This window comes from Volvox carteri (assembly GCF_000143455.1).
Source record: "Volvox carteri f. nagariensis unplaced genomic scaffold VOLCAscaffold_6, whole genome shotgun sequence".
Classification (NCBI taxonomy): domain Eukaryota; kingdom Viridiplantae; phylum Chlorophyta; class Chlorophyceae; order Chlamydomonadales; family Volvocaceae; genus Volvox; species Volvox carteri.
Window position 1 is genome coordinate 507,249 of NW_003307549.1, and position 19,247 is coordinate 526,495.

General features: G+C 54.8%; 1 protein-coding gene across 1 annotated transcript; it reads left to right on the plus strand.

Moving 5' to 3' along the window:
• Positions 1-5,134: 5,134 nt before the first annotated feature.
• On the plus strand, positions 5,135-19,246 carry VOLCADRAFT_103426 (uncharacterized protein; the record flags this gene model as incomplete). The annotated part of the gene is made up of 15 exons (XM_002947288.1): positions 5,135-5,146; positions 5,611-5,688; positions 5,875-6,030; positions 6,273-6,464; positions 8,658-8,828; positions 9,191-9,374; positions 9,732-9,995; positions 10,336-10,493; positions 10,972-11,079; positions 11,347-11,564; positions 11,674-12,043; positions 12,988-13,081; positions 13,551-13,629; positions 17,574-17,681; positions 18,627-19,246. 9 exons carry the CDS (start codon positions 5,135-5,137, stop codon positions 11,074-11,076), a joined length of 1,320 nt encoding a protein of 439 aa, XP_002947334.1. The 3' UTR covers positions 11,077-11,079; positions 11,347-11,564; positions 11,674-12,043; positions 12,988-13,081; positions 13,551-13,629; positions 17,574-17,681; positions 18,627-19,246.
• Between the last annotated feature and the right edge of the window lies 1 nt (position 19,247).

Genomic DNA, 19,247 nt, shown 5'->3' on the forward strand with positions numbered 1-19,247 from the left:
GAGAGGAAAAAATGAAGCTAAGTTGCCAAATGGGACTTCGAGCGCTTGTCTCCCCATGAGACTCGTGCCACGTTCTCCACCCACCTTACAACGCTGTCATCGCCTCCAGACACGGGCTCATCCTCGCCCGCCGCCGCGGCTGCCGCCTCCGCCCGGTCGCCAATGACCCTCCGTAGCAGGTTACTTGCTGCCAGTAAGCACTCCTGCCCCGCGTCGCTCGCAGAAACCTCCTTGGCCGCGTTAACGGGGCTGATACCGCCGAGCGGCAACGGATGGTGGTGGTGGTGCTGCGGCGGTGGCGGCGGCTGCAACGGCGGCGGCGGCGCTGCAGCTATCGACGATGGCGGTCGCGGCGGCAGGCCTGGCAGCGACGAAACGCTCCGCGGCGTTAGTGGCTGAAGACCACCCAAGCTACTTCCGTAGCCGCCTGCGCCCGCGTCGCTGCTCCGGCATGAGGCACTCAGGATGGAGTCCGCTGTCGCGCCACCGCCGCTGGCGGAGGCCGTCATCGCCGCCGCCGCTGCCGCTGCGGCAGCGGCGGCAATGTTGCTACTTGAGACGCTCCGTGTCGGAATGACCACCTCCGTAGCCGCCTGTTGCGGCACCGCAACGGGGGCTGAGGGCGCTGCGATGCTTAAACCGGGGCCCGGGCTCGGACCAGAGCCAGAACCGGAGGAGCTTCGGCTTGCTGCCAGACCATTTGCTGCCAGACCATTGGCACAGGGGCCCGTCGCCGTCGCCTCTGCCCCAGTCTCCAGCGCGCTGCATCGTGCCGCCGCCGCTGCTGCCGCCGCCGCTGCGGCCAGCTCGTCCAGGAGGGCCGCTTGCGAAGCCGATGTTGCTCTCGTTGGCGTAGGAGACACCATCGTGTCACTGCGGCCTTGCATGCATACGTTTGGCTGGACGGCACCTTCACTCGCGCGCTCCCGTGGTGCAGACGCAGCGGCCGACAACGCGGCGTCGAGCGATGGCCGGCCAGAAGACCCTCCTGCTACGCCTCCGATCTGCGGTAGAATACAAAACATAGCATATAGCATACAACGCGCAGCCGCCGTCGTTTCATCGTATGCTTCTTGGTTTCTTTTGTATGTCCTCTTGCATACTACGTGCCATGCGGCATGCGCTCAAGGTGGTGGAAGATACGTCCCACTAAGGCAAAGAGTGCGGACCAGGTGGTTCGCGGACAGGTGGGCCATCAGCGAGCCCCATACACACAGCCTTCTAATCTAACATGCACTTTCCCCAAGCAAGCCTCAACCCCCCGTGATCTGTGAACCCAAAATGTATGCGACGATTTTTACTGTCAGGGCCCTGATCGTCCAAATGCAACGCTGCATGAGAAGTATCTGCCCATTCGAATCCCCTGCCCAGCGACAGACCCCTTGCTCCGTCAACCTCCGGCCCTGTGTATGCTCCTTGCCCTATCTAACCTGATTCCTCTTGTCCGAAACGCCGTTCTGCTTCCCCGCCTCCGCTATCGCCTTTGAAGATGCTGCGGCCACTGCAGCTACGGGCGCAGGCGTCGAATGCATGAACTGCTGCTGGTGCTGGGCACCTAGCCCCGTCAGCGCGATACCGTATGTCTCCCGCCTCCCAAACTCCACTTTCTGTGCCGAACCTGGCGCCATAGTGGAGGCACTCAGGCCAGTGAGGTTAAGCGAATCTAAGCGCGCCGTGGAGCCTGCACCCATGGCAAGCCCATCAAAGGCGTCCGCCCCATCGCCCGCATCGTCGCCGCACTCGTTCTGGCCCTCCAGCACCTCTACAATGAGCAAGAAAGGCGCCTGCGGAAGGGGCAACAGAACGCCAAAAACATGCATGCATTACACACGCATTCCGCAGACACACATACGAGTGATGCGCACACGTATCGTCCACGCAGTGTGAACACCACCCGTATGTGGTGATGCACTATAACGTGCACCAACAACAACGAAACAACATACAAACGCGTAAGCACGTGCGCGCGGATGTTGGACCTCCCTTTGTTTTCTCTTCGCGACTCCATTGGAAAAACCCTCGCCTATACTAGCTTGTACCGTGCCCAACCATGCCCAAAAGCCCTTCCCGAGCCCCACTGTCATGCCATTCCACGCCATGACACGGTACCCCATGTCACGACAGGGTACGCCGTCCCTTCTCACCTTCTCTCGGGAGTTCAGCAGCACAGCCTCCCGGGCGGCCAGCCGGAGCACCCGATCGCCTCTCCGTCCCATAGGAAACCAGATAGCCACCTCGCGGCGGTTGGCCCGCTCGATTTCCTGGTTGATGTGTTCCAACGCCAACCTCAGCGCGTTGTGCCGCACCTCCTACAGAACCAAAACAAAGCAATGCCTGCAATTAATAGCCCCCCACCCGGTTTTCCAACAAACATGAGCCACGTGTGCTGCGTCGACTCCAGCCAGTAATGCGTAACCTTATTGTCGAAGGACCCGAGGTACATGGAGGCCCGGAACGCTGCCGATGTGCTGGACGTCGTAGGAGAGGAAGATTGACAACAGACAGTACAACGGTGTGTGTGGGGATGTTGAGAGAGGAGGGAGAGGCGAAATCAAGCGCAACTACAGAAATTTGAGGGGGCCGCCAGTTGCTGTGGACATTGAACCTTCGGACCGAATAACGAAGGACGTTTGGAGGGATCATCCATTTGTGTCTCGACCAGACCAGGAAGGACGGCCGCCCGTGAACCGAGTTATGATGAGGGGCGTAACCGGCGTTGGTTTGTAACGACAGCAGGAGACAATTCAGCAAGCCAGGCAATCCAGGCAAGCCCAGCGCGATCCGCCTCCCCATTATATGACCGTTCCTCATGGCCCGTGGATTATCCACCAAACGGAACCTGCCTGCGAGTAGTTCGTTAACGAGGAAGATGCGTCGCACAGCGTTTCTACAAAATCCAGTGTTGCGCCAAACGTGTCGAAACGCAGCTGTGACAGTGGCGACATCGGCCGATTCGTTAGCTCGTCGTCGCTTAATAGCGCATCCTCTTCCATCGTCGCCACCGGTGCCATGCCCTGCTGTTTCACGCGCTCCAGCAACGCACTGACACGCTCTCCCTCTCCCAGTTCGCGTTTCAGTGCCTGAATACGCTCCATTATGCTCACCGCCGAAGCCGCGGCAGTAAGGCTGGGCGGCCCGCACGGCGGTGTGATTGTCGGCCGACCGCGTCCCGCCGCAGCGGCTATAACCCCAGTCGCAGTAGAAGTCGCACCCGCAGGTGTCGGCCCGTTAGCTGTTGGTACTGCTGCTGGTGCTGCTACTGCCCCCGATGTAGCTGCGGGAGCTGAGGCTACTTCGCCGCCTGGGACTCCAGCTAAGACATCAGTGATGTCGCCATTCCGTGGAGTCACACATGCTGACGTTTTTATTGCTGGCGCGAGGGTTTCTACCCCCTTCTCATCCAACCAGACTGACCTGCCGCCGTCCAGACCTTGCACAGTCATGGGCTGCAGCTGTAGCTGCTGCTGTGAAGCCGGCGCAGTCGGCATCGCGGCTAAGTTCGTCCCGCCACGTTGATCCGCCGGCAGCAGACACGCGAGTGTCTGCATTGCACCGCTCCTCTTCCGCTGCAGAGTGGCAGGTGCGCTGCCATCGCGGTCAGCAGCCTGCTGGGCAGTAGCACACCCTAGGTTGGCGGTATTCGCGGCGCCGGGTGGGGACATGACCATGCTGCCGGGCGGCTGTGTGGCGACGCTGTCGTCGGGATAGCCCGCGTTTGGCAGGCGGTACGGTTGGGACGGCAGCGGCTCGCGGCCAACGTGGTTGGCGCTGGCAAGGTGGGCTGCCATATAGGATGACGTAGGACTGCAGAAGGGCGGGCTCAACTGTTGGCTGTTGTGGGGGCTGAGCGGATCCAGCTTCGCGGTGCGGATGGGAACCTCCTGAGGGTAATACAATACAAGCCGAGGAAATGGGGACGGAGGCAACCACACGTATGAAAGGGGCTGGTGTCCGGTTGCTGGTGTCCGGTTGCTGGTATCCGGTTGCAACGTGGGAATGGACCAGTTGAGTTTTGGTCGCTGTTGCTGCCGCCGGCAATCGGCCTTTCGTGGTGATGGGCGTGGATGGTTTGGGGAAAGTAATTTGCATTGCTTCAAGTGCGGCTGTGTAACAACCCTATACTCATGCAAATACAGGCGAAATCGAAGAACTGGCGCCTACACTGCAGGAGACAGATACCAAATGGTGGCGTCATAGTAATGCCCACACTCGGGTCAAGAACGCACCCATTTGCCCTCCAGGGCTCCTTTGCTAGCCTGGTCCTTGAAAGACTCCAAGGCTCTGTTCTTGGGGTGGTCCTGACATAGCGCGACCAGCAGCCATTGCACCTGCGTCGAAAAACGTTACGAATATATGGAAAGCAGGCAGCTGGTCGTCGCCCCGAAACGCGCCATCGCCACGTAGTGCCATCCCCTCTCGTTTCCAACAGTATACCACACCGCTCTTGCCTTGATAGCGACACGAAACGAGTGTTTGCAAAGAGTTAACAGAATACGCTCGAGGTGTTGTCCTGGCTTGTTCACGGCGAGGTAAACGAACTGCAGCAGATATCGTTCGATAGTTGCCTCTCCCAGCTCCGGAAGCCGATTGCATATGTAATCCTGGATTCCAGTATGCGTGCTCTCATGCAAAAGCCTGCAACGAGGCAAGCCATGCGCCGTGAGTCAGCCCCTCACAGTCCTATAGGCCTCCAAATCCAAAAACTGACCTTAAGGCCGTCCACTCATCTAAGCGTGCGCCCTGCAGGGCTTTGAGGAGAGCATCACTCCCACCCTTGCCGCTCACAGCTTCGCCGGTCGTCACTGCACCCTTGTTTAGCGGCCGAAACATTATATCATCCGGTTTCCATGTGCAATTCTTTAGCAGAGACAGAGTATCATTCCGGAAATCCCTCCTAGGGTCTCGTCAACCATCAGCAATGGCTCACAGTCCGTCTAACAGAATAGTCAGAACCAGATATGCTCCATCATTATTACACATACCAATATCTATTTGTTGATTCCTTATTAAAGCCTTTGTGATGAGCGACAATCGCTTATTCCCTGTGAGCTGGAAAATGAACCGCTAAAAAACTTAGCCGTATGTATTGATGAAACTTCTTGTGGGTTCAGGTTTACGAGAATCAGTCTACCTCATGGCAGGACAGGTGACCGAGCTGCCGGACGGACATACGTCCTGTACATCGCCGGACAGCCGCCTGCATTGCCCTTTTAGCCTGCCCTGCTCCTTCGATGCAGTGGCTGCGTGCAGATAATAAAAAACCGAAATGTTTATAAAAGCGTTGTGTTAATACAAAGCGCATAGCATTGTTCTGCTGCAAGGAGACCTGACGTTGTCTGACGAAGGTTGTGAACCTGCCGGCAACCGGCCAGCATCGCCAGATAAATGCAACTAAGCGGTCGACTTTCCCAACCTTGCACAACGATGTCTAGAGGCGGAGCTATGCAGTTTGCGCCGTTTCAACATCCGCTTCCACTCCGCCGATGCTGCGCCCACCAAGTCTCGGAATGGCGTCAGCATGAGCGTTGCATTCGATGCAGGAGCACCGATTCGGCTCAGGCTCCCGCAGCGCCAGGAAGCACTGCTGCTACGACTTCCCTGCCTCCACAGCTCGTGCCCCCTACGGATCCCTCTTCCTCCTGCGTCCTGAATTTCTATCACCTTACCCCCCTTGAAGATCCCCAGGCGGTAAGGACTTCTCATTAGTGAACTTTGAAAACAACTTCGTGACTTCCAGTTGCTTAAGTCCAAGCGTACAGCGGCAGCTGAGCCCCGAATGGCACGGAGCTTGCTCTGGTGACACCTCACAGCCAAGCCCCCTCCCCCGTTTCCTGGCCCCTTTCCGACCCCGGCTATGATCCCGCAAACCCCCAGACAGTCGAGCAGCACCGACAGCTCATAGAGAGACTAGGGTTGGACATCCGCGGCCGCATCTACATATCCTCGCAGGGAATTAATTCACAGTGCGGCGGCACGGTTGAGCATGCGACGGCCTATGCTGAATGGATCAAGCAGCAACCAGGTTTCCAGGTGGGTCACGAGTCGGGTTTGCCCGGCTTCTCCATCGGTGTATTTTCACAGCTCCGTTCTAACCAGCGGACCCCTAGGTCAGTTGCATTCATTCTTCAGCGCCGCCACCAACAGCTTCCCTTCTACAGTTTATCTCCAATTCAGAAGCGGCGGCTGTGAACAGGAAGTTGTACACGACACTGCACAGCCCCACTCTGTATTGTGCAGTCATTCAGTCGTTCGGTTCGCTTCGCTTCCTGCAGGGCCTGCGCTACACGCTATGGCCCGCGGACGGCCATGCCTTTCCCAAGCTGCGCCTCAAGCACAAGCCCAACCTGATCAGTCTTGCTGGGGGAATGGAGGGCCTGCCCATCACCGACCCCGCCGCGCGCGCCACGCCGCTGGAGCCCAGCAAGTGGAAGGAGATGATAGCCCAATCGCAGGTGATCGGGAAGGTGAGGAGAGAAAACCTCCCATGGGTCCTGCCTTGCCCATGATGCTTTTGAGCTGCCTTCTCACATTTTATGCCTTAAACAAGCATGATGAGATAGCGTTTCCCTGGGATTTCCCGTGTGCCTCATCAAAACCCAAGCGCAACATCAGGATCCTCAGCAATTTGGCACAGGTATCGTACTCGCACATACCCTTCGTCAGCGGACGCCTCCTTGTCTGCCCTGCCGTGCCATTCGAGCAGATGCCTTATGGACGGAAGAGGAAACGTTCCCACGGCAAATTTGCGCGTGTGACACCCTAAGCAAATTTCTTTTCTTGATTCGGTCCGTTAAAGTACAGATAGGAGCAATGCTGTATACGGTTATCTGGAAGGTCCCCCTGGAGTGGGGCCGACCAGCCGAACGGAATGGGAGGGAGTGGTCGCCTTCATGTTCCCTCGTCCGATCGTAGAACCTCCGGACTTCACAACCCTGCTGGCAGTGCAAAAGTGGTCGGATCAGCCGGGCAGTCAAAAACACGCTCGCTGCGCAGGCGTTTCTTAGGGACCACAACATCATTTGTGCCTTGTTTGCTTACCCAAGCGGCTTTTTCGACCTCGTGCTGTAAGGGTCAATGAGCAATGCAACAGCTACGTGCAAACAGGTCTCCCAAGTTAACTCAGCGTTCATATGCCAGCCCTACCCCGCCTGTGGTCGGATCAGCCTGAGCTGTGCACATTACCATTGCCGCGTGGGCTTTTTATAGCGTAACCACAAAAGAAACCAGCGCTTTGTTTGCTTACCCAAGCGGCTTTCTCGACCTCGTGCTGTAAGGGTCAATGAGCAATGCAACAGCTACGTGCAAACAGGTCTCCCAAGTTCATATGCCAGCCCTACCCCGCCTGTGGTCGGATCAGCCTGAGCTGTGCACATTACCATTGCCGCGTGGGCTTTTTATAGCGTAACCACAAAAGAAACCAGCGCTTTGTTTGCTTACCCAAGCGGCTTTCTCGACCTCGTGCTGTAAGGGTCAATGAGCAATGCAACAGCTACGTGCAAACAGGTATCCCAAGTTCATATGCCAGCCCTACCCCGCCTGTGGTCGGATCAGCCTGAGCTGTGCACATTACCATTGCCGCGTGGGCTTTTTATAGCGTAACCACAAAAGAAACCAGCGCTTTGTTTGCTTACCCAAGCGGCTTTCTCGACCTCGTGCTGTAAGGGTCAATGAGCAATGCAACAGCTACGTGCAAACAGGTATCCCAAGTTCATATGCCAGCCCTACCCCGCCTGTGGTCGGATCAGCCTGAGCTGTGCACATTACCATTGCCGCGTGGGCTTTTTATAGCGTAACCACAAAAGAAACCAGCGCTTTGTTTGCTTACCCAAGCGGCTTTCTCGACCTCGTGCTGTAAGGGTCAATGAGCAATGCAACAGCTACGTGCAAACAGGTATCCCAAGTTCATATGCCAGCCCTACCCCGCCTGTGGTCGGATCAGCCTGAGCTGTGCACATTACCATTGCCGCGTGGGCTTTTTATAGCGTAACCACAAAAGAAACCAGCGCTTTGTTTGCTTACCCAAGCGGCTTTCTCGACCTCGTGCTGTAAGGGTCAATGAGCAATGCAACAGCTACGTGCAAACAGGTATCCCAAGTTCATATGCCAGCCCTACCCCGCCTGTGGTCGGATCAGCCTGAGCTGTGCACATTACCATTGCCGCGTGGGCTTTTTATAGCGTAACCACAAAAGAAACCAGCGCTTTGTTTGCTTACCCAAGCGGCTTTCTCGACCTCGTGCTGTAAGGGTCAATGAGCAATGCAACAGCTACGTGCAAACAGGTATCCCAAGTTCATATGCCAGCCCTACCCCGCCTGTGGTCGGATCAGCCTGAGCTGTGCACATTACCATTGCCGCGTGGGCTTTTTATAGCGTAACCACAAAAGAAACCAGCGCTTTGTTTGCTTACCCAAGCGGCTTTCTCGACCTCGTGCTGTAAGGGTCAATGAGCAATGCAACATTGTTGCTTTACTTATCCTGGCTTATTTCACGCTTTCAGCTCTTAAGGCAATTCGGAAAACCTGTGTCATGCTTGGGCTCTTTATGGCCTTCTCGCTTTCTGCTGTTTTTGCTACTGGTGCCACTACCCGTAACCCATGAACCACGCTGCTGATGTCATCGGCATACCTCACTATCCAACACCGCACCCCTACACCCAGGAAAAGAAGATGGTGGTTCTTGATGTGCGCAACGACTACGAGTGGGATGCGGGTCATTTTGAGGGCGCAGAGCGGCCCGCTGAGGAGATCTTTGCTGAGACACCCGTGGGCGAGGGCGAGCAGGAGGTGCCGGTCTACCTCCAAGAAGTGGACAAGGATACGCCCGTGCTGGTAAGCTTTGGGATGTTTCGGTTTGTTGTGGGGCTTAAAAGCAAGAGGCATGAGTACCATCCTCAACCTGGCCAGCTAGTTTCGTGGACAAGCCGAACGGGGTAGCGTGGGTAGGAGCCCGGCCCTGGCTCAGTCTCCGGCAGAATGTGCGCGGCTCCGTGAAAACCGCCAAGGGTCGCAAACACCTGGCGTTTTCTAACACACTGGGGAATAGCATCATGCTGGGGGGCGACGATATAAGGGCTTGAGGCTATGCTGGAGAAATGTGTAGTAGTTGACGCTTTTGACGTTGCGTGCGTTGCTCTGCTGCGACCACCGCTGCTGCGGTGGCGAGGCGGCGGCGGTGTTTTTGTGTGTTGCAGATGTACTGCACTGGTGGCATACGATGCGACGTGTACTCGACGTTCCTTCGGCACAAAGGCTACAACAATTTGTACACGCTGGAAGGCGGTGTGCAGAATTACCTGCGACAAGAGGGAGGGGCGCATTGGAAGGGCAGCCTCTTCGTGTTTGATGCGCGGATGGCCATTCCCGGCTCCCATTCAGGTATGGAACGTACGATGGCATCGCTATGCATCGCTATACATCGTTATACAGTCCGCCCGAGTGGCCGGTGCCGCACCAGTCTTCCCGAAGGCGCTGCAGCACAGTACGGCGTTTCTAGTCAGCAAAAAAGGAAGACAGCTTCGTCGAACCCAGCACGTGTACTTTCCCTGTGATTTTGCTTGGGTGGCTTCGCAATACGGACATTGAACGCATTACTTGTTAGGTTATTAGCAGAACGGCTAGGAATTGCACCGCGCAGGTTTTTCTTCGCCTTGGTGCACATTAGCACTGGTCTGGGGCTTTGCCCGCTCGCATGTTCGCCTTCGCTGTTTTCGCCCACTCTGTTCTTACCTTCAGGCGACGCGGACGCGAACCTCCCGGTCTCCGCGCCCCGCGCGGGTGTGACTGCAGAGTCGCGCGCGCTGCCCGCGGCCGTGCCTTGCTCGCTGTGCGGCTCCCCTGACTCGCAGCTGCCTCATGTCAATTGCGCCAACATTGATTGCAACGAGCTCTTCATCGCGTGTGCCGCCTGCAAGGCGCTGTTAAATGGATGCTGCTGCGAGGCATGCATGGAAGCGCCCAGGCTGCTGCGCCCCGCTAAGGTGGACGGAGGTCACTACGGTGCGTGATCACGGGATACCTGGCCACCTGTTCAATTTAGCCTAGAGGCCCTGCCAACCCGCATCGCTGTTTTATTGGCGGAGATTTGGTACGCATGGGATGTTAATGCAGTAAAATAATATTACCTACTGAGTGCTGCGACTATTACGTTTGTAAGATGTTGGAAACAGTAGGAAATCTGTGTACCCTGGCAACCATATGGGCTTTGACGGTCTTTTAATTATGGGTTGTTGCTGCTTCACTTGCAGCTGGGCCGTTGCCGTTGCCGTTGCCTTCCAACTTGGAGGTGAGGATGCCATCGCTTTTTTGTATTGCACTTTTCCTGTCTGCATGGAAGCAGGTGCGTGGGGCAACTACGCGGACCGGGATGAGGTGGGACCCGTCATATCCCAGGGCCGAACGCGTGAGGGCCGCGTGGCGCGTCGAGCGCGGCGGCGGGAGGCCCTCAAGGAGAAGCGCATGGAGTTTGTGGCGGAGAAACTAGCGCGAAAGAAGATGGTGAGGAGTGAGTTGCAGTATTGCCGTAAAAAAAGCTTCGTCGCAGCATTTACGCAGTCCATCTTCTGTTTGCTGTTAGTAATAGTCCGTAATAGCGCCTAGTTGATGCGGTTTGGCACTTGGTCCGTCCCGTCCGTCTTAGCAAAATGGACCGGGCCGGTCAAAGAGAGCGAAGTCGAACCGGCCAGGTTACTGGATCGTGGTATGGAAGCACACGGCGGCCGGGTGCTGCTTTGACCTGTCTGACCATCTGGGCTCAGCTGTTGGGGTTAGCTGATGTATGGCTCGGGGCTGAACACCAAGAGCAAGAGCGACCTGGTCTGTCGGGAATACTGCACTGCAGCCGTAGAGCGCGGCTGTGCATAAAAACGTGTGTTTGCTGCTCTTCGGTCTACGATGACGGTGTTTCCCCGTTAGCATGGTTGAGGGTTGTCGCACTTTTGGTGTTTTTTGTGCGGCCGTTGCTTGTGCGTGGCAGGTGCGTGAGGCCATGGCGCGTCTGGAGGCTCTCGAAGCACAAGCCGATCACCCACAGCCGACGGATGCGGAGCCGAAGGCGCGGCAGATGGCTTGTGCGCCATAAACGGTGCGAAGATTGGTTCCCCTTTTTTTTCTGGACAACGGACAACCGTTTTTACAGCGCTGCTTCCTGAGGCACGACGCTCTCGAGTGCGTAGCAGATTGGTGTCTTCCGTCCAAATATGTTGCATGAAAACAGGAAGTGATGATGTGCTATGACTTGTTTTGCGCCATGCCTTGCTATATGCCATGTGCGTACTGTAGAGTCGATATTAACAACGACAACAACAATTCGAATGTACTGCCGTACCATGGTACTGCTGTACGGCTGCAGGTTGTACCAGCTGGCGTACCAGTCCTTGCATCGCCCGCAATCCTACCTGCGCTCGGGGAGCCCCTACAACGCCCTGCCGCGTACCAACTGCTCTAGACAAAACCGAAGCCGAAACTGCAGCTACAGCAGATGCAGTTGTACTGGAAGTAGCAGCTCAGGAAGCGCAGGCGCAGGTGCAATACTTTGACCCCGAATATCTAGAATGGGATGTACGGCTCGTAAGCCAGCTCTGGTGGGGCGTCGCCCATGGCGTCAGCAAGAGCCTCCCCCCTGGAGTGAGAGGTGTGGTTGAAGAGCGGGAGGAAGGAAACGCGCCTGCGTGCCCAGGATGAGGAGGATCAGAGGCGAGGTCAAGTAGCTGCCATCACCCTCGCCGCTGCAGCGCCGCCGGCTGCCCTCATCGCACATGAGCCCACACTCTTCTATGCCCCATGCTGTCCACGAGTGGTGTACGACATGATTGTACGGCACAACTTGGCGGTAGGCGCGCTGTGCAACGTAGCCTTAGTGGGCAACAGTCCCAAGGCGCAGGCAGATACGGCAATTCCGATGAGGGCTTTCGGTGGTGGCTTCGGTAGCGGTTGCAAGCCGAGGGCGGCTGGTGTCGGCGGCATCGGCAAGGGATTTTCCACGGCTGCTGGCAGTGGTGGGATGGGATTAGGGCAGGCAGATACGGGATTTAAAGGCAATGGGCAGGGTGAGGAGGCGTTGGTAGATCTCGTAGCGTGGGGTCGAGTGGTGGAGGTTCTGCTGCCGGACTTTGCAGCGCATGGGGGTGCAATTGTGATGCATTTATTTGTGTGATGAGTGACGAGTGATGGGGCGCGCTCAGGTGCGCAGTGGTGGGGCGCGGGAGGGGTATAGCCGGGAGGGCGAACTGCTTGTGTTTGTGCCGCTGACCATGTGTGTGGGCGTGAGCGACTTCGTCGTCAGCTTCATCATCGTCGGCATGTGGAGTGGTATCGTCAGCTGCCCCATAAGCAGCAGCGGCGGTTTACTTCGGTTTCCGAGGCAGTTCACGCTGAACGAACTAAACCCGAATAACAGTCCTTACTGACTTGTGTAAACGAAAGGGTTTTGTCATGTGTAAATTTCCTTGTGCTTTCGCCGTTAGCGCTCTGACAGAGGAGAAGATCCCTGGGGTGACCATGGTAAGTAGTGGCCTTGGCACCCTACGGAGTCGGTTAACAGCGGATCGGAGGTTTGCGGCATAGCACTAACCACTTCAACTGCTCCCAATCCTACGAAATCTCCCAGTACCCTTGGCTGGAGCAGATCAACAGTGAGCTCAACAGCCTTTCAAGCCCGTGCGCAGTCAGATGGCGCAGGACAACTTCATGGCGGCTGGTACTGGACCTCATAAATGAGATGCATTAGCTGTGCTAGAGGAAAGGCGGTCGCATTTTGACAGTCTTGGCAGGTGATAAGGCTAGTAAGAGTCTCTCAATTGGCTGCATTGTGAGTGGATGTACACACACCACGGCGTGGCTGTGCCATGGTTTACTGTCTGTAACTGCTGTAAACTCAACGCCATATCGTTACAAGCAGCGTGCAGTGCATTGGACTCAGATGTCATCAAATCCTCCACGACATTAAGCGTCAAACACTGCATTCCGCATTTTACCCAATTGGCCTGGCCAGGCTGCATGCTTCACTGGGAGCCCGTGTGGAGCCCTGTGTCCTTCACAGCCGGCTGTCAGGTGCTAACCACCTGCCTGCCACAGTGCTGCCACCGGTCAGCCGGCAGTGGTGCTACCGTTGATAGCTACAACGTCCTGCTCAATGGGGTAATAATTAGCTGAGCAGGAGTTGCTCTACACATTCAAGAGTCAAGATGCATGCTCTTGCTACCATGGAACTGCTGCGACATCCGCTAAAGCCCGCCTTGGCCTCATTGTTGAGGTTGACAGGCCAGGTACAGGGCCCGAGTCGTACATTGCACATCCTGGACAAGGCCAGTGAATGCCACATCCCTATCACTCCTTCAATCACAGTCACTGGCTGCGACGCTGCAATGGTGCTCCACAACCCGCGATTTGATACCTACCAGTAGCACCGGTTCCTCTCCACTGCCTCTCTCCTGCTGCCCTGGGGGCCCGCCTTGTCACCTACATCCAGCATGCAGCGATGACCACAAAGGAGACCCAGTCGATGAGACCCAGTTCCTAGCTCTTCCTCACCTTGCCGCCCCATGGTGTATGAAGGCATACCGGGACTGCCTGCAAGCCAACCGACCAAGACCACAGCAGCATAGTCTGCCAACTGGACATATGTGCCGAGCAGGTAGCCCAGAGGTAGCCACTGGCAGGTAGCCCATGGCATGGCCACAGCTTACGATCGCAGAGATCCACGGTGTTCACAAGTGCCGTTCCCGTGATGTTCCGTCAAAAGCCTTGATCAGCAGGAGGTTCGTCGTAGTTTATCTCCACAGCCGGTGCGGAACTGTTGATTGCCGCCTCCTTGCGCACTATCGTGCTGTTAACGTTATTTTTTTCCGTCATCTGAGACCTGTACTGTGCAGCACGGTGAGCGCCGCCTGCGTGTATGGCAGGTACATACTGGAATACTGGGAGATCATAATTTCAGATAAGTACCGGTGGGCGGAGGTTAGAATCCCATGATACGCCCAGGACACTACAATTAACCCCCCTCTAGCTAAGGCCGCAGGTCGGACCGCCCGGGCTTGATTCAAACCCGGGTCGGGACATGATTACCGGTCTCGATTCCAATTATTATATCACGGTTTCATAAAAGTACCTATGGCGGTATATCTAAGTCTTTCTAGATACGTCCGCGATACTACAGGAATGTACACTGGCTAGGGTGTGAAGGAATTCAGTGCACGGACATGGGTGCCATACGACCTGCCTGGTGATTTGCAGACCTTCTAGAATTTGAGGATGATAACCCTCAGCGGGCAGAAGTCACTGAGTTCTGCATCTTAATTCCAAGAAGTCTGTTTGCAAAAGCTACAACCGTTTTCTGGTTTTCTCCGCGTTATGGGGTAATCCTGGAGGGGCTTTACACGCCTGCAAACTGCACCTTAAACCTTTTAAGGAAAGATTGCATCTGATGCAATAGCCGCAAGGAGACAGCCCCAGTGTGAGCGAGCCACCCCAACTGACTAGGAGGTGTTTCCATCACCAAAGCATCTCGTGCTCGACGACACCAAATGCCGTATTGAAGTCTATCTGCGTCACAATGAGCGGCTCGGCGCAAGCTAACGTGTGCTTGGAGATGAAAAGCCTAACTAATTAGGGTGTATTTCCAGTGCGGATTAAGGCCAGGGATTAAGGTCCCGCTATTCCCGGCTAATCCCCGGCTAATCCCTGGCAATTCTTAAGGCCTGGGATTAGCGCTGGGATTAAGGCCGTACAAAGGGCGATGCATACTTTCTATGTGATTCTGAAGCTAAAATTGTTAAGTTCTGAACTAGTTTGGGCATTAGGAATTGAATCAGTATTAGATATGAACAGGAAGCGCACTCTTCTCGCCGTTCATCTCTTCATCACCCTTTTGAGCAACCCAAAACAGGAATTGCTTATTTGAGATCATATATATGGAACTACCTAGAAATTAACGTCAGACATGGCGCCGTGAATGCTAATCCAGATACGGAAAGTTACTACCTGGCTCGAGCCAGGTAATAACTTTTTTGTCACAGGTTGCCAGGTAAATACATGGGCATCAAGTTCAGTTTATGTTCTTTCCTAATCTCTTGCTAGCTCCCGCTAATCTTCTGATTAGAGAACACGGTGTCCTGAGGAATTTCTTAATCCCCGGCTAATCCTGCTTAATCCCGGTGGGATTTCCACTGCCGGGATTAGCGCAGGGATTAACGCTAATCCCTGGCCTTAATCCGCACTGGAAATACACCCTAAGTAGCGCTCCATGCCAAGGCTGCTCTTACAACTCGCTGTGATTGCCATACTGTATATCTTGCAAAACGGACCCCTCGGCACCTGTACCCTGATGAGCAGCAGGAGATGTTTCCCTCTAAAACGCGAAGCATGAAATCGCACAGAAAATTGCACAGTGGCAAAGGATCGTGAAATCGCACAGGAAATTGTTAGAAATGTTGACTTCCGCATATCTCCATGGAACAGCGATGAACTTTACATGTTGGCTACAGGTAATTCCGAACAGGGGCCACAGGGCAAGTTCGATCGCATAACTAACGCCTCTAACGCATAACTATCGCATGACTAACGCCTTTATAATCTGAAGGTATAGCAAGTCCCGTAAGTATATGATACTTAAGGTGTTCCGAGGCCGGCAGACCGTTTGTTTTCAGGTGGTTGTGGTTCCAGGGCTCAAATCTTGCATGCAGACGCCGATTCATAAGGCGCGAATGCCGCTGGCGAAAGAAGTACCGTTTAGCCATCAGAGCATACTCATATACATTACAACTATCCGGAGAGGCATATGATCCGCGCTATTTATTAGGCTTCGCTCGTCAGTCGTTAAGTTTCATGAACCGCATACAGGCCGCCACGGCGACTAGAAACAAACGCAAAGCCCCTTTTTCTACCTTTAAGAGACGTAGCATTTTAATTTATATAAGTTAAAAAATTCAGAGAGCTGTCATGGGCAGAAGCAAGCGCAAGGTCCCTCCAATTTCATAGCCCGCTCCTCCGGAACAGGCCGGGGGCGCGGCCGGGGGCATGGCCGTGGAGAGCGTGTGTCCCAGCCGGCCATCCCAGTCCTGGTGTTCCGTGGCAAGCGTGCCAGGCGCCCTATAGACTCGTGGCGCGTTGCGGGTCGGTGTCGGGATGTCAGATGACCTCGGGGGGTTATGTCGCGCAGCGTGCAGGCACCTACGGTCATGAAGAGTAGCCACAGCATTAATGCACATAGTCTAGAAACCAGCGGCGCTCAATTTGGCACTTACCAGGCGGTGGTCGCGGGATGCATATGCATAATGACGTCGGCCGACCAAATCATACAGCTCCCATTGGTCGAATAACGCAGGTAAGACGTTCTGCCATAGGTGTGAGGTTTTATAATAATGATGGCAGGTCGGCGCGGGTCTGTACAAGCAGGTTTGGACCACTATGCGAGTGTTCGGAATTACCCCGGTTTTTTAGGGAGGCATTTTTGGATAGGTCTCCGAAGCGAGTGATAATACGACTTCCCCTTCTTGTTCTTCTTCTTCTTCCCCTTAAGACGATGGCCAAACTCACATACCGCGCCATGGGAATTTGACACCTTTTAGTGTACTACAAGGCGGACCTGATGCGACAAAGCCGACCCTGTAACAATACGTAACGCGTATGCTATCGCCTCACAAGTCCTAGTGTTCGGAATATGCCGGGTCCACCTGTAATTCACGATCATAGCACAGGTGTGGATCGGGTATCGACTTCCATGGTTCCAGGTACGGCTTAGATACTGTTTAGAAATGCGCGTAAAGAACATAAGTGCAGTGCATGCTAAATGGCTCTCGTTCCTAAGATAGTGTGTTGGTTTCTAGGGGTTGGACTCCCTTTCCTGCACATGTGTATGTCAACATTTTCCCGCTGTTTCGCAGCCTCTAAAGCCCCCGGTATTACTGTGGCCTATGTGCTGGGTTTTCAACAGGTCACGGATATGGTTGGTGACTAGAGTGATGGCCGGCTGTATGATAGTCCGGCTACCCAACCGTGTGCACATGTGCACACATTTTTGCAAAAGCCGATTGGGCTTCACTGACTGCTGCTTACTACTCCTTGATTTCAAAGAGGAAGCTCAGTGCCCCGGGAGATTGGAGAGCTGATTCAGGTTTCTGCGTTTTAACGGAACCAGTGATTTTCCACACCTCATGTGTCCTATTGTTCCTGTCAGACGGTGGTTTGAAAGTCCTCTGGCTGCTGGCATCTTTTTTGTTTCACCTCCTGGCGTCCACATCAAGCTGCTAACAAGCTTCGTTTTACCCACGTGATGGGATGCCGCAGGTTGTTTCGAGTTTGTTGTCCTCCGTGCACCTCGTGGCGTGAAGGCATTAGCTGAAGACAATCTGGAGGAAGCTTTGAGGGATGGCTGCAAGGCATTGATGCTGGTGGAGCTGAAGTCTTTTGTAAATCCCATAAGTGACATACGGCAGCCCATGGCAGTAGCTATAGAGCTGGCGATCCAGGACAGCAGGATCCGGTGACGGTGCTGCTCACAGAAGCTCTGTGGTGGTGTTTAGCCTCTGTGCAGCTGGTCAGAAAGGTCGACGAACAAGAACTTCCCCCCCCCCCACTCAGGACGAGTTCCAGGCATGCGGTTACCGGTTCCGCCTCTTTGCTTGCAAAATGTTCGCCTTCAACCCCATGTCCAGCGATGATGTCAAAAGTTCAGAAATGTTTGGTAAGGTGAGGCCGAAGCTCGGAGGGCAGTTCTACTGCAGGTCAGGGCCTCGGCTGCATAGTGTAAATGGCATGACATACTCCGTTCAGGGTGTTGTCTTCCTAAGGGTGCTTTAGGATGCACAATTCGTGAGGTTAGGAGCCATCAACGTGTCCAAACAAACTTGGTGCTAGCTGGGTTGCATAGGTGGAAGAAGTGTTTCGAATTAATATGCGGCATTGTATGCGCCTGGTGAGGCAGTTGTTTTACAGGGTCGGCCGGTCCATCTGTCTTGCAGTACGGGATGCATGAATAGATGGACGCTGAAGTATGCTGAGTATGCATCTCGAGGGGCCTTTTTGGCAGCCAGCTACTACAATTCCGCAGGTAGATAATTTTGTCCAAACATCCCCTTTGTCCTAAAGATTTTCACCCACATGCACAACGTGCTGTTACCTGGCATTGACATTTCCCAGATAGCAGTTCGGGGCAGTGGTGCCCCTAAAACTCTAGTGCTCTTCCAGGTCTTCAACCATGTGGCCGCCAGAGTTTTAAGGGCATCACTGCCCCTCTTCGCCCGAACTGCTATCTGGGAAATGTCTATGCCAGGGAACAGCATGTTGTGTATGTGGGCGAAAATCTTTAGGACAAAGGGGATATTTGGGCAAAATTATCTACCTGCGGAATTGTAGTAGCTGGCTGCGCAATCCTGCCCCGCTGATCCTGGTCTATCTAATTATTCATGTGTTATGCGGCACATATGCATACAGCTCCATCCAGTATGTTCGACCCAATTAGACCCATTTAGAAGCACTTCCCCAGGCTCGCTGCCGGGATATGGTGATGACGTTATTACTTTCATATGTAACAAGAGGTTGAACCCTTCAGTGATCTCTATTTGCGCACTGTGAACTTCAGGATCTTAGTACCCCCCAAAGATACGAAATTAATCTGCACATCACTCCCCACAGACACATCTGCCACGGCAATACCAGTAGTCGCCACAGCCTGTAGCCACAATAATGCAGTGAAGCGATAGGCATACACCACCACCTTCGTCCGCTGTACATAACCCTCTGTAAGGTCAGAAATTCCCCTTCTGGACACTTCATGACCCGCTCGCCAACCACGACGCATCGTCTTGAGCTACCTTGAGCAATCCACACTCATGCAGATTTTCCCAGCCCAGCGTCCCGAAGGTTAAGGTCCTTGATGCCCGGATGAATCAGTGTTCCTCCCAACCATGCGACGGGCAAGGCGTGGAAGAAGACAAGTCCCTCGGGCAAGTCGCACAAGTTATAAGTGCCGAAGTCATCATACTATACCACGCCATGTCACCACCTCGGCAGCAGCGTCCGGCGGCCCTCTCAGCCACCACATGCATTATAATAAATGCATATGGTCAAAGGCTGCCAACAGCCGCGTGTACCATGGCTACGCAGAGGATGTTTTACGCAGTCAAGCAGCGACCCCATTCAGCTGCGCGGGCGGAGGAGGCCCCAGCCCATAACGGGGGAGTTGCGCTCTGCGTTCCTCAATCGAGAACTCGTCGTCTGTCCAGACTACCACCGACCCATCAGCGGTCGCGGCTG